The following is a 14076-nucleotide window of genomic DNA, read 5'->3' as shown; positions in this document are numbered from 1 at the left end:
TCACACCATGATGATGCATGGAAGAGGGGAGACAGTGCACCACACTTCGTAAATATTAGTGTTGAAATACCTATAAATTTGTATCATTTGTCGGATAAATGATTAGGGTCGGTACATTTGGCTGATTCACAACGTGTGATGTCAACATTGTACTATTATTTCATTAAATTTGATATTCATTGTTCATATTTAGTTGAAGATACATGAGTTGCCCGTCTCTGAAGAATTTAATTATATCTACACTTTCATAGTTATTTAAACTTTGTAATTTACTTGAATTGATCGGGTAACAGATGTTAACCTGTCATCATAGACTAATACCAACGTTGCTTTGCAACCGCGTGTCATTTGTTTATCACTTGTTCATCTCTGATCTGCGTACCTCAGATGTCTCTAGTGTAGCCATTCGCAGTATGGCCGATTGTTATTGTGGGTGGTGTGTAGTCTGCGGTTTAATGATATGAATTGGTGTTATCTTCTTCGAGATTCCGGCACTTAGCACATATTAAATATATAATTCGTTTTTTTACAGACAATTAAAATTCTGTAAGTCTAATGGGTGCTAAAGCGAGTACAGCAAATGGTGGAGGAACAAGCCCTCGAGCTCGAACTTTTTCAACTAGCAGTAACTCGGATGTAGTTGCAGGAGGTACAGGATTTAGTCTTCTCCGCGCAATTCCTGGTGCAGTGTCTAGTGACAGACAAAGAGCTCGTTCTCTGTCCAGTGTACCAGATAGTCATTCAAGTCATGAAGCAATAGGAATACCGAACTCTAATATTGGAGCATATGACATATCCGAATCCCCAGAAACTGACAGCAGTTCGACGGAAGATCATGTCTTGGACAGTCCATTAGCAGCTAACATCAGTCTTGGAAGGGTTTATACTGCTCACTCTTTGCCATCTCATATTTGGTCCTTGAACGGTGAGTAAGTGATTGATGTCTATTTATATTTTACAACCAATGCTAATTTGGATGACTTAAGGTAGACTCGTGTGTTGGCAGTATTAATTTATATTTGCATGGTAATGCTTCATAGTAGGGAAGTTGTATAAGTTCTCGGAATGCGTATAGGTTTTGAATATCAGTGTCTGAAGTATGTTTTATTGAGTTGCCATAAGTTGCTTTGTTATTTAATAGGATTTTTAGGGGCTCACAGCAAGTATTCTTGGAAAGATCGTAATTAAAATTTGAATTGCGTGTGAAATGTATTTCAGCCTGAGTTCTGCTAACCGCCCTACACACATGCAAACGGTTTAAAAGTTAGATGATGACTTACAGGAACAGCATTTGTTGTCGGTTTTATAGCACTGATGTCATAGCAGTATCATGGTCTGCGTGTAAAACTGGGGAGAAGAATCCATAAACATTGCCTTATTTGTGCTGTAATTGGTGGTTGTGTTTCACGTAAGCTGGCGCTGTGTAAGTCGTGGGAGAGGCTCTCGTTTCCCGAAGTGTAGAGGAAAGTCTAGGCTCCCGAGTCCAGACGGCCGGATCGATGTCCCCACGTGATATCTGAAGGCAATGTCACACGGTGCGCATATGACGTCATTTTGTGTTTATCAGGCGCCAAGTACCTGTTTCGCCATCTAAGCATGAACGCTACCATTAATGCGTTGTGTAACGGTATCAGTACTGTACTTGGCGAGAAAATTTAGCTTACAGCTTGCAGATTTTAATCGCATACAAAGTAAACTGAATATGACAGTGGTCGTACCAAATGCCCAATTCGAATATCAGCCCTTCAGATCTGCAGGCTCATATTCCTCATGTAGTTTAGCACTAACTGATTCACTTCACTGTAAAAAATGTGGGGTTTACCCACAAACGTAGTTAATTTGTTGTTTCAGTTTGTAGATCTTGTTACAGGTGCCACATATTACTTATTTCTTGTAAAACTTTGTACTGCAATTTTAGCCAGTCAGAACTTGAACACACAATCATCGCAAGTGTCTGTAACCAAGTGCCCACGAAAATGCATGAAGTCGAAAATTAAGTAAGTGGGTTATAGTGGATAGTACACAATGACAAATTTAGTGATTGTAAATATATATGGGACAGTTTCCTTGAGGAGATGGGCATGGACTGGTCATATTACTTGGATAAGAGACAAGAAATGCATGCAGACTGTTGGTGGGGAAACCTCAACAAAAGCAGCCAATTGAATGATTAGGGAGATGGGTGGATGTGGCTCTGGATCGTATTCATCGGTCTTGGAAAAAAGTAGTGTTAGAACTTAGGGTTATACTGGCAGAGAGCTATTAAATCGTGGGATTAGCCCTTCTGTCAGACCCACCAATATTGGTATTTTCACCATAAGATAGGAGCAGGTCCTGAAATGTAGTGCTGTTGGTTTAAAATTTTAAACGGCGAATAAGTCCAGAAGAACAGCAGTATTGAGTGTAATACACTATTGTTAGTACACTTTTAAAGCTATATCACTAAATTATATTCTTTGCCTTTAACTGATTTTGAAAAAATAAGTGCGTGATGATGTATGATTTGATTCTTTTAATCACATTTGACGTGGTAAATGTATATTGTCTTTGAGAGCTGTTTCATGTCATATTTTTAAAATCCCATGAACTGGCAGATTTATGACTGGTCCAGGTCAGGAACATTTCTAGAGTGAGAACTGATGGCTAAATTGCCTCTACTCTGTAGTCTACAGTTGATTTTCCATACTATCTCCCACCTAAAATTAAATTCTAGGGGCTGTTAACTGCTGATTTGGTTGAATAAGATTAAAGTTATTTTGCACAGTACTTTCACTGATATTTGTGGTTTTCAAGGTGGTGAGTGCGAGAAATTTAGTCTTTTGTAGTCTTTTTTTACATGCTTTTGGAAACTTAGTATGTATTATATAATTAATTGTAACTTTTACTCATATTTTATTTGTATACACTTAATTATATGCAATCTTCAGAATTTTAAAATATTCTTTTAAATTCGCAAGAATAAACTTAATGGAGTGATTTCATGTATGGTGACTAGTAGAATGTGACACGTGGTTTTGTTTTGGGTCTCTGAACCACACACATCCACATGGGAAAGGAATATTAATCAGTGCTGTGGAGTCGGTAGTAAAATCTCTGACTTCACTCCGACTCCTTGTCCAGGATTTCTCCAGCACTTCTCCAAGACATCCCCATGACCACCCGATGAACACGCTAGAAAATGTCCAGGATACAACCTAACCCATCGCAAAACCGTTCTGCTTCGCACTCCTAGCCCGTGGACTTACTATCAGTTCAGCTGATTAGTGGATAATGACAACGTAAGGGACAATATGAAAATAATGAAATAGAGAAAATAAAGTGTTACAAATTATATAAACACAAAAAATAAATGTTTCAATTTTTGAAACATTTTAGGGGGTGCTGCAGCTCTGCAACTCTTATGGTCGGGCCGCCACTGCCTATATTCCTCAAAACCTTGGACAAATCTTCTACTGATCTTGAGGTTCACCTATCCATGACCTAAGACTGACAAGGATATAGTCATTCAGGTTCCTACAGATCGGCAGAAATATGCGTTTGAAAAAATGATTTTCGAAATACCATGAATATTTTAAAGGCCCCTCTTCGGAAAACCCCTGGCCTAATTTTGTCGTGACTATGGTATGACGATGACCTGTCCGTGACCTCAAACTGGCATCAGTATTGCCACCCATATTCCTACAGATCGGCAGAAATATTCGTTTGAAAAAATGACTTTCGAAATACCATGAATATTTTAACGGCCTCTCTTCCGAAAACCCCTGGACTAATTTTGTCGTGACTATGGCATGACGAGTACCTGTCCGTGACCTCAAACTGGCATGAGTATTGCCACCCATATTCCTACAGATCGGCAGAAATATGCGTTTGAAAAAATGACTTTCGAAATACCATGAATATTTTAACGGCCTCTCTTCCGAAAACCCCTAGACTAATTTTGTCGTGACTATGGCATGACGAGTACCTGTCCGTGACCTCAAACTGGCATGAGTATTGCCACCCATATTCCTACAGATCGGCAGAAATATGCGTTTGAAAAAATGACTTTCGAAATACCATGAATATTTTAACGGCCTCTCTTCCGAAAACCCCTGGCCTAATTTTGTCGTGACTATGGCATGACGATGACCTGTCCGTGCTCTCAAACTGGCATGAGTATTGCCACCCATATTCCTACAGATCGGCAGAAATATGCGTTTGAAAAAATGACTTTTGAAATACCATGAATATTTTAACGGCCTCTCTTCCGAAAACCCCTAGACTAATTTTGTCGTGACTATGGCATGACGAGTACCTGTCCGTGACCTCAAACTGACATGAGTATTGCCACCCATATTCCTACAGATCGGCAGAAATATGCGTTTGAAAAAATGACTTTCGAAATACCATGAATATTTTAAAGGCCTCTCTTCGGAAAACCCCTGGACTAATTTTGTCGTGACTATGGCATGACGATGACCTGTCCGTGCCCTCAAACTGGCATGAGTATTGCCACCCATATTCCTACAGATCGGCAGAAATATTCGTTTGAAAAAATGACTTTCGAAATACCATGAATATTTTAAAGGCCTCTCTTCGGAAAACCCCTGGACTAATTTTGTCGTGACTATGGCATGACGATGACCTGTCCGTGCCCTCAAACTGGCATGAGTATTGCCACCCATATTCCTACAGATCGGCAGAAATATGTGTTTGAAAAAATGAATTTTTAAAAACCTTGGGTATTTTAAAGGCCTCTCTTCGGAAAACCCTTGGACTAATTTTGTCGTGACTATGGCATGACGATGACCTGTCCGTGACCTCAAACTGACAAGAGTATTGACACTGAGATCTCTATAAATACTCGTTTGAAAATATGACCTTCGAATGACCTTGAGATCTTTAAAAGCCTCTATTCGGAAAACCCACCGACTGGTATTGTCGTGACTATGACATGACAGTGGCGTGTGCGTTACTTCTATCTGACATGAGTATTGACACTCAGATCCCTATATATAGGCAGAAAAATGCGTTTGAAAAAATGACCTTCATATGACCTTGAATATTTTAAAAGCCGGCAAGCCACTTGAAATTGATCTGTAGAGGACCGTTAATTTTCAGTGAAGTTGTTAATTAACGTCATTCTGTTGTTGCAACGCCCTTCCTTTGTATGGGCCAAGGAATTTGAACTCGAGATGGTGCGCTGAAGGGCGAGACTGAATTGTTGACACTTGCTTCGGATCGTGAGAAATGGGGTTCGAATCACTGCCCGAGTCGTAATTTGTCTCGTGGGCAGAGAAGGATTTTGCCGTTTGAATTCTTCAGCGGTGCTGTCGTATAAAGGAAAGCAGGGAAAGTGGATTTCTGGTAAGAAAGTGAATTTCAGAATGAAAGAAGCGGAGGTGGCAGCCAGCGACGTATATAATTTTATGGTCTCTGTATCTTGTGCCTTGGGAGGTCAAAGTATTGTGGGTCACTGGCTCAGTGAAGGAATAAACGGGTCCCCCAGTTCTTTCTTCTTACTCCACCTGCGTCATTGTAATTACCCTAATCACGATGTCCTGTGAGATAAGAACGAGGTAAAACCGGTCTTTTCACGGAAAAGATTTTTCCGCTACTTTCCTGGTTTATGTTGCTGCCAGTGGATTAGCCTCTCCATGTAAGCTTTGCGCGTGAGTGAAGTGAATGGAATATTTGTAATTGAAGTGCCATGTTGGCATGTATAGTTTAGTTATTTTAAAGGAGTCGGGAGAATTCAAGTAGAAGTTCAGTTCGAGAAGTGGCCTTTAGAATCTTATGCTTCTGAATCTTGATATGTCCTTGCCACAGAAAGCAGAAACGAGCCTGCTGAAAGACAACGCTTTAAACAGGAGATAATTAATCTCATATCTGAACATGTAAATAAAATAAAGAGTATGTGTGGCCAGAGAATGTTTGTTCGTCCGAGTGTTTGCTTCGAGCTGTTGAACTTCTGTCTGAAACCAAACAAACTTTTGACAGCTGTAACTTCAGCTAATAAGAGTTGATAAATACCAATAATTTTGTGTACCCAATCCAGGCATAACACGAATATACGATTACAAGGAAAAGGCAACAGAGTTGGGGTTGAAGTTTTTTAATACTTTATTGGCCTAGATGAGAAACTTCTCAGTTTGTACCCTCACCTGCAGTTGTTGCAATGATTAAATCAAGAAAGTGGTGGGAGGTACGTGCAGCACGCATGGTGAAGTAGAGTAGTATGAATATTGTTAATAATATCTTTAAGTAAGAGACCTCGTGGGACGCATAGGCATAGATGGAAAATAATACATTACTTCTGAATCATACTGTGCACTATGTCAGCGTGGAGTGCATTCAACACCAGTTGGCATGTCATTTGCTGAGAATGCTTTTTGATGCTGTTGACAATTTAACGTGAAAGAAATGTGCGTAGAGCCTATTCAGTGTTATCGTATTAGAGCCAAACAAAATTATGGTACAAGTTGCTTGAAAACAAAACAAACAAACGAAATGAAAAGGCTTGACTCATGTGAACGTTGTGTCAAGAACCTCCAAAGTCTGCAAGGAACTACTTCATGTAAAGTAGAAACCAGTTCAACTTCTTACTTGATTTAAACTGAAAAATGTCAACTACTACTTGGCTCTCTTGGAACGTACGAAAACAGCTGTTTTTCTGCTGGTATAATTGGAAAGCGGACTGATGGACTAGAATTTGTTGTCAGCAACATTTATTGTTGTATGCGTTCACAAAATGAGTGTTTAAGCGGAGTTATGACGACATTTGCACATTTTTTTAAGTGTACGAAAAGTTAGGGAACGTTGAAAGTGCTAAGTTGACTGTCGCTACAGAAATGCGAGAATTAAAGGAATGAACAGATACTTGAGGAAGTTGGAACTGAAGGGTTAACTTGCTGTTTGCGTTCGAAGAAAAATTAAGGCGATGAAAACAGTGTACAGTGTGGACGAATGTGGCGCAAGAACTAATGGTTTCTACATGCCAAAAATTACCGTGGGGTGATTTTTATGGAATTATTCATCTTCTGAAGCCAACTTCTTCATGAGTGTAGGCAGACTTGTTAGATGCAACGAGCTGTTTCCATTTCGTAATGTGTTTCCTTGCGCAAACGGGTATCTTCCACCTTTTTCCAATACAATTGGGTATTTCACTCGGTAGGAAGGCAACATCTGCACGGACACGAGTACCAATTACGTTTGTTGACGCCAGTACTTGCAGTCAAGCAACTTGCCCAGGGTGAGCGAGCCCTCAGACACTTTCAGACGAATCACATGGGCCGGTAGACGTAGGCTTACATAATGCCTCCCGTGTGTACGACGAAGGTAGTTTCGTCATACCTTGTGTAGGCAACCTAGCGGATGTAGTCATGTTTGTTCAACGATATCTGCCGTATGGCGTTTCTGTTTTTATCAATTTCATACTAACCTTCACGAAACCGAAGGCATTTGTAAACAATATCCTTTGAATTGACTTTGAACGAAGAAACTGTACTTATGATTGAAAAACTGCAAAGTGTGTGTTATTTCTGGTAAATTACTTGAATATAGCACGATTGAATACATGTTCCTTTTTCCTGTTAATAAGACCGCCAAGGAAAAGAGTTCCTACTTTGAAGTAATTTTATAACCTCTACACTTTTTAAGAAGCATTCTAAATCTTTATAGTGTTAAGTATTAGATTGAAAGTGTTTCTTTTTTCGTGTGCTGTTTGTAACACACTTCAAAGTCAGGAATGTTTTCTTTGTTTGACAACCATCTGTGATACCCACATGTTCAGTTCATCGTGGCTAAAGACTTCGTTTTAATGAATTCTTAGTTTATGAAGGCTATAAGAAATACGCATTCTTCCTTCAAAGAAGAAAGTTTTAAAATGAGAAATTGCCAATATTTCCTCACACAGCGTGTTTGTGCTATACCAGGTAAGAAATTGTTTTGTTTTCAACAGTTATTGTTATAGTAAAGTATAATATAGTTTAGAATAATATATCTAAACACGCGTATGTGTGTGTGTTTTTGTGTGAGAGGGAAAATCTTTCATTTTTGTGTGTTTATGTTTGCTTAAATCAGGTTAAATTAAAAGGTGTTTTGTTTAAACGAAGTGACATTAAATGCTGTTGGGCCTTGGACATTGAAGCTCGTATCATGTATGCATAGTTATGTAATGTTTTATGTAGGCGAATCTGTATTGAATCAGGAACATTCTAAGGGACATAGGGATAATGATATTATTTTCATAATGATGGAAATGGCACACTGAGAGTCATAGGCTTCAGCTTTGGGAAATTTGATAGCAAGTGAGAATATAATTTATTTACATTCCATAGATTTCTCGTAGGCCCATGGTTGTAGAATAGTATATCATAGCACAAATACCTGTTTCTAGTACAAATATAAATTACGTAGTTATGACATCATTGATAAAATTATTCTGTCTGCCTCTGAATACACTTTTCAGTTTCATGATTGGGTAATATTGAGAAATGTTCTTATCTTGGAGATAGTTAACATATAGTTTATTAATAGCATTTATGTAAATATTAGAACCTTGGATTCTTACTTGTACTTATTTTACAGTATATTTTTGAACAGCCACGCGCTGCTGCTAGTCATATCAGTTTTTAAGGGGGGTTAGGTTGAAAATACTAATTCTGAGATTCTATATCACGTAGCGTTCGTTGATGAAACTTTGTTGTTTGTGAATGGAAGGCAGTGAATCCAAAGTGTGGAGTGATGTTACTAGTCTGTTAAGAAGAGGAGACCAATAGCAAGTACCAGTTACATTATCTTGCATGCTGGGGCACAAGATGGATTTGTTTCTAGTGCAAGTTTAATTTTTGTTTCAGGGACAAATTCATGAAACTCCAATGATTTGATGAATGGGAAAAATTTTGAGCATTGGATGCTTACTCAACTTCGGCAAAATTGAGAAGAACCTTCAGCTATTGCGATGGACAGTGCTCCTTGCCACAGTGTCCTTCTGGAGTGGAGAAAGGATTAGATAATTGCTTGGCTGCAAGACAAGGAAACGTGTGGCTGTACACCCCTCAAAGGAGTGACGCCATATTAGAGCGCACTTCAACATTGTTACTTTATGCGTCAGTATTGCCGTTTTTCATATTACTCCAGTTTCATCGGAAACCGGAGGTAATTTACGTAGTCAGGCGGGTGGGAGTTGCTCCAGCGCTGCCCTTAGCGTGCACTTAAATTGCAGTAGCGTGATTCAGTGTGTCCTTTTGACTATCTTGCACGATATTTTAAGAGCAAAGGCCACTATAAGGAACTAAGAAAATAAATCCGAGGGCAGAATAGCTTGCAGGAACATGGGTGGATAGAAGTCGAAACATTTGGTTAGCAGCCATTTAGAAATACTGGACACTTTTTCCTTCATAGTATTAGTTCCGTACTTGTGATTTGTAAACCATCATGATTGGTAAATGGGTATAACTTTAGATCCACTAAAGTTATCATAAAGCAGTCGAAGCAACTTTTAAAAAAAGTAAGTTTAAACTTTACTGCTTCACACATTTTACAAGAACCCCCCCCCCCCCCCCCCCGACACACACACGAAAGGAATTTTGTTAGACTGAAAAGTCAGCCGAAACTCGGAGTTCTATGGCATTTGCACTGCAGTTCGTTTTAGTTTCGTGTTTTTCTGTTTAATATTAAAGGAATAAAGAAGGAATAAAAGAGAAGGAGTTGAAGGAGCATGCAGCTATCGGAAACGGAAGTGACTGTTTTTCATTCCGGATCAAATTCAAAGACCATCTCCCCCTCAGTAATATATTTTATTTTAATTTAATTATCGTCACTTAATCTGGAGAGTAATACCTACAGTAGCGAAACCTGCGTTAACTTTCTTTTATTTTTTCAAATATTGCAAGTAACTTTATTTTATAACGTCTTGTAAGTTACTTAAATTTGTAATCATTCTTCGAACGTTAATGTGGCTTGTAACGTAGTGCCCCCCAATTGTTCCGATTGCAGTGAGTTTTTAGATTTATTTTGTCAGATTCCGGTCGCTGTGCGTATTTTATGATTCTTTAAGACGGTCGGTCCATTGCTCATGCTCGAGGTCTGAAGCACACATCTCCCCCAGGAACAGAACAAAGAAATCTTTTCACTCGTTTGTACTTTGTGTCATTTTATTTAGTTTTGACAGAGTTACATTTCGACCCGGAGACCGGCTACAATGACTCAGGTTTTTCGTGTTTTCTCTCAGTTTTTCCAGGCAAAAGTCTCTAATTAGGAGACGACCACGTTCTTCCACACCCTTTGCAATTCATTATTCACTGTTATCCTCTCATCTGACGCTGTATAGACAAGATACTGAAAGCGTCGCTAAATAAGCAATAAGTAAATACAAATAAATAAAATATTGTTACAGAGAACGTGTGGGCCCAAAATGAAATGATAGAAGAACGAAAAATGTAAGGAGATGAATAATTAAAAACTTTATTAAATTATTTTTGGGTATTATTTGTTGGTATTTGATAAGCGACCATTAGGAAGACCAGAAAGAAGACGGAGTGATAACATATCGATCAGAGGAAAATAATAATGTGAAGATGAGATGTAAGAAACTGGCTCAACTTTTTGGTATACGCGATGTTGAGTCTCGGGTATTATTACTGCTGAGGTTTTTAGTTAATTAGATGGTTAAGATGAATTGTGTGTGGCTTATTTTAATACAGATACCATCGCTGATTTGAAGTGGACGGGAAGAGGAAAGATAGAATGACGTTTTTGTTGTCTGCACTTATGTTCACAAGATTCGTGAACTTCGAGACAGCTGTATATCTCGGTGTCCAGCACTTATCATTCTGTATTCATGGCATCTGTCGCTTTAACACAAGCTACTGCGACCAACTGAAGATATAAATGCGATAAGATCGTTCTCTGGTGATGCCCATATTGTAACCCACTTGTCTTACTCGATAAGCAAACGAGATACAATGCATCATCGCGCACTTGTGTATTTGTCCCATTTGAGCTGAAGTAGCCATTCCAGCGACTAATATCTTTGTAAGGTAGGCTATGTGAAATTCTGAGCAGTAATGACTTTACTGTGTTTTAATGTCTTTCGAATGTTGTGTGATAACAGCGGGGTTCGATTCCGGTCAGGAACAGACTTCCTTTTTGACCGTCATATCCAAGGCTGTCTCCTTGACCGACTCTTAATAATTATGCAACCAGGACTCCGTTATCGGCGGCAAGAAGTAGGAGAAAGTGACCGCCTTTCTCCACCCAGCGTCGATGTTAGGGTCTGACAACAGATGCTTGGAATGTTTTTGCCTTGCATCCCTGCATGGCGTGACTTACGTATGTTTCCATATATTAATATATGGATTGTGTAAATGCACTAGAAGCCAGCGTCGTCGTGGTAACTGTCCCTTTATTGTGGAGACGACGACGCAGAATATCTACCAGTCCGAGTCATCATGTTAAGAGGGGCATTGCTGATGGAGAGGTCGGGAGGGGGGCTATCGCTTTCCCTCTCGCTCCGAATGCGTATTTGTAACAGTCGGCGAAGCTCGGAGATATCTTGCGACAAGTATAATTATGCCATCGTTCGCGAGATATTTTAACCTTGGTTTCTGTTTCAAGTCTCAGTCGGATTTTACCGCTGGAATACCAGAAATGCGTGTTATAATCCTTCTCGGGGCACGCGGATTTGTATCCTTGTTATTAGATAGTACTTATTAGCTATTAGGGAATTCCCGTCCAGGAAGTACTACCGTATGTCGGAGGACTCATACTTTGAATACATTCTGAATAGGAACAGAGCAAGGCAGACTCATTCGTGAAATGCCACGCAAGAAGATACTGATTTGTTTTCAGACATATTCGAAATCGGAATTAAATAATACACATTTTTGAAGATACGTTTTTGAGGCTGTCATTAACAGTTGCTTCGATATGTATGTAATCCCGACGTTTCGTCCGATCGTTGCATATATGCTAAGCCTTATGTTTATTACGGCCGATAACAGTTTACCTGAGCCGTGTGGGCTAATGCATTCTGTTGTGTAATGGAATCGGTAATGCCAGACACCACTTTTCATTCAGATTGATTGACGTGGATCGGTACGATTAGTTAATTAGTGCCTGGAACGTTTTGACCAGTAAACTGCAACTATTTTGACGCAGTGGCGGAACCCATATTTAACACTAAAATCCTCATATATAAACAACGAGTGGAAGTGTGTACTCCAATTTGGAATACATATCTTTTCGGAATATTTTATATCAGAATTAGCCCTTCTCCGATATGCTGATATGTTGGTTGTGAAATGAGTTTGACCTCAGCGTGCTTATCCTTTTGAGCGGTGGTTTCTACCGTGGGGAAGGCAACAGGTTGATAGAGCTGTAACTTATTAATGCATTTTTTTTCGTTTACCCTTTGGCTTCTTTGTGACCTTTAATCGACAAACTTTAATGATCGGACAAGTGAATGCATGCGAGGCAGCTGTTACAAAGAGGGAAGTCATCTTGTGTAATATTAACTTCTATTGCTACGCGCTAGATTAAGAACAGTGAAAAAGTCTCCTGCCGTCTCTTATCAGGTGAATCAACTCACCCTTCTTGGCGTTTGAACAGTTGAAATCGTACATTACCATGGAGAATTTCAAACAGAAGGTTATTATAGATAGAGACCAAGTTCTGTGTGCTGCAAGGTCTGATAATTATAATTATAAGATGGATGTTCTCTGGGTTGTTGCGCCGTGTAGTCTAATGGAAGTTGACTGACTTTTCAAAGGTGCGTGCTGCGTCCATTATAAGGGCGATGACGGAGGCAGTACACGGAGTCATTGTCAAACTTCGGTCAACTTCCACGAGACTGCACGGTGTATAGTATCCCAGAAGGCGGTCATCTTCCTACTCGCCACCTTGAGGGAATGAAATCTCACACGAGCCCACTTGTTTGATCGTCAGACCTCGTATTCCCAATGAGTTAGGTCTTCTCACTTCAGTGCATTGTAGCTGCAAGGGTTGTGGATGTCTGTCGCTGAGGTAACAAAGCTGTAATTTATTTCGATCAAATTGTATCCCATTGTACGGCCGAAAGTGGCTGTTAACTCTGTCGGAGATGAGAACGCTTAATATTCTTTGTCCCATTGTACCTCAAACAAAGAGCTCACGTAATTGGAATTTGCAACAGGGCTTGTCCAGTAACTTCATTTTGGAATTTATTGTCTCTGTGTCTGAAGTTCTGTTGCCCATTTGTCCGAATATAATGCACGCCCCAGTTTTGGAAAGTTAAAAATATTAAACCATTGATCCATTAAACTTTTTTGAAACCTTTATGATTATGTTAGATGTGAGAATAGTATTTGAATGGATGTTAGATATATAAAATTGTGTTTGTAATCGGTGATCAGGATCGTAATCACCATTATTTAACAATGCGCGGGTTAATATGGTTTTTTTGGGAGGTTTATAGGAACGCTTAATACCGTTTATTTTAATTTGTAACCTGGACGTGGCTGTTTAAGCCATGGATCTTGGCCGATCGGATTCTGGTTTCCAATCTACTGTGTAGGTAGAGACCTTGAGTCGGGCTGATCACCCGTCCTAGAAATCGTTAGCAAATGTCTGCGCGGGTTCATAATGTCTGGTAATTCTGAACTGGAAAAGGCCGAATCCGTAACAACTGACGAAGAAGTATCAAGACGTGTGTCTGTTTCGAGACATCGGGACCTTGTGAGTAGGAGGCAGTGACTTCCTCACCGTTATTTCAGTTCCAGCGTTAAGTTGTGGGTCCCGTTTGACGGTCATTATCTTCATTATCGTCCCATCCGTACGGGCAGAATGGAAATCACCATTTGGGTGCTTCTGTATAAAATGCCATGCCCTTACAGCCTGACAGGACAGGGAGGTTATGCCACAGCACATTTGTTGCCCTATGAACCATTCGTTATCACAGCATTTGCCAAGTTTTCGGTTTTATTGTTTGCTTTGTGTCGTCAGTAAAACTAGTTGCGTCCGCGGACACAGAACTTTGACGTCAGTGTGCAGCGATAATGTCGGGTTTTAGTTAGAGGCTTATGTTGTGTTGTGCGCATGTGTTTTGGTTCTGAATGA

General features: G+C 39.6%; 1 protein-coding gene across 1 annotated transcript in view; it reads left to right on the top strand.

Annotated features, from left to right (window-relative positions):
* The first annotated feature begins 375 nt into the window (after positions 1 to 375).
* The window catches only part of LOC110836050 (E3 ubiquitin-protein ligase ZNRF2), a 46743-nt gene continuing 33042 nt past the window's right edge, over positions 376 to 14076 (top strand). The window contains exon 1 of the mRNA XM_022076877.2: positions 376 to 925. Coding sequence (XP_021932569.1) covers positions 556 to 925 — 370 coding nt within the window. The 5' untranslated portion in view covers positions 376 to 555. The remainder of the gene's footprint in view (positions 926 to 14076) is intronic.

The sequence above is a fragment of the Zootermopsis nevadensis genome, unplaced genomic scaffold (assembly GCF_977971745.1).
Source record: "Zootermopsis nevadensis isolate Lab colony 2312 unplaced genomic scaffold, Znev_1.0 Znev_ptg000028l, whole genome shotgun sequence".
In the NCBI taxonomy this organism is placed as follows: domain Eukaryota; kingdom Metazoa; phylum Arthropoda; class Insecta; order Blattodea; family Termopsidae; genus Zootermopsis; species Zootermopsis nevadensis.
This window is presented reverse-complemented; position numbering and strand designations above follow the sequence as displayed.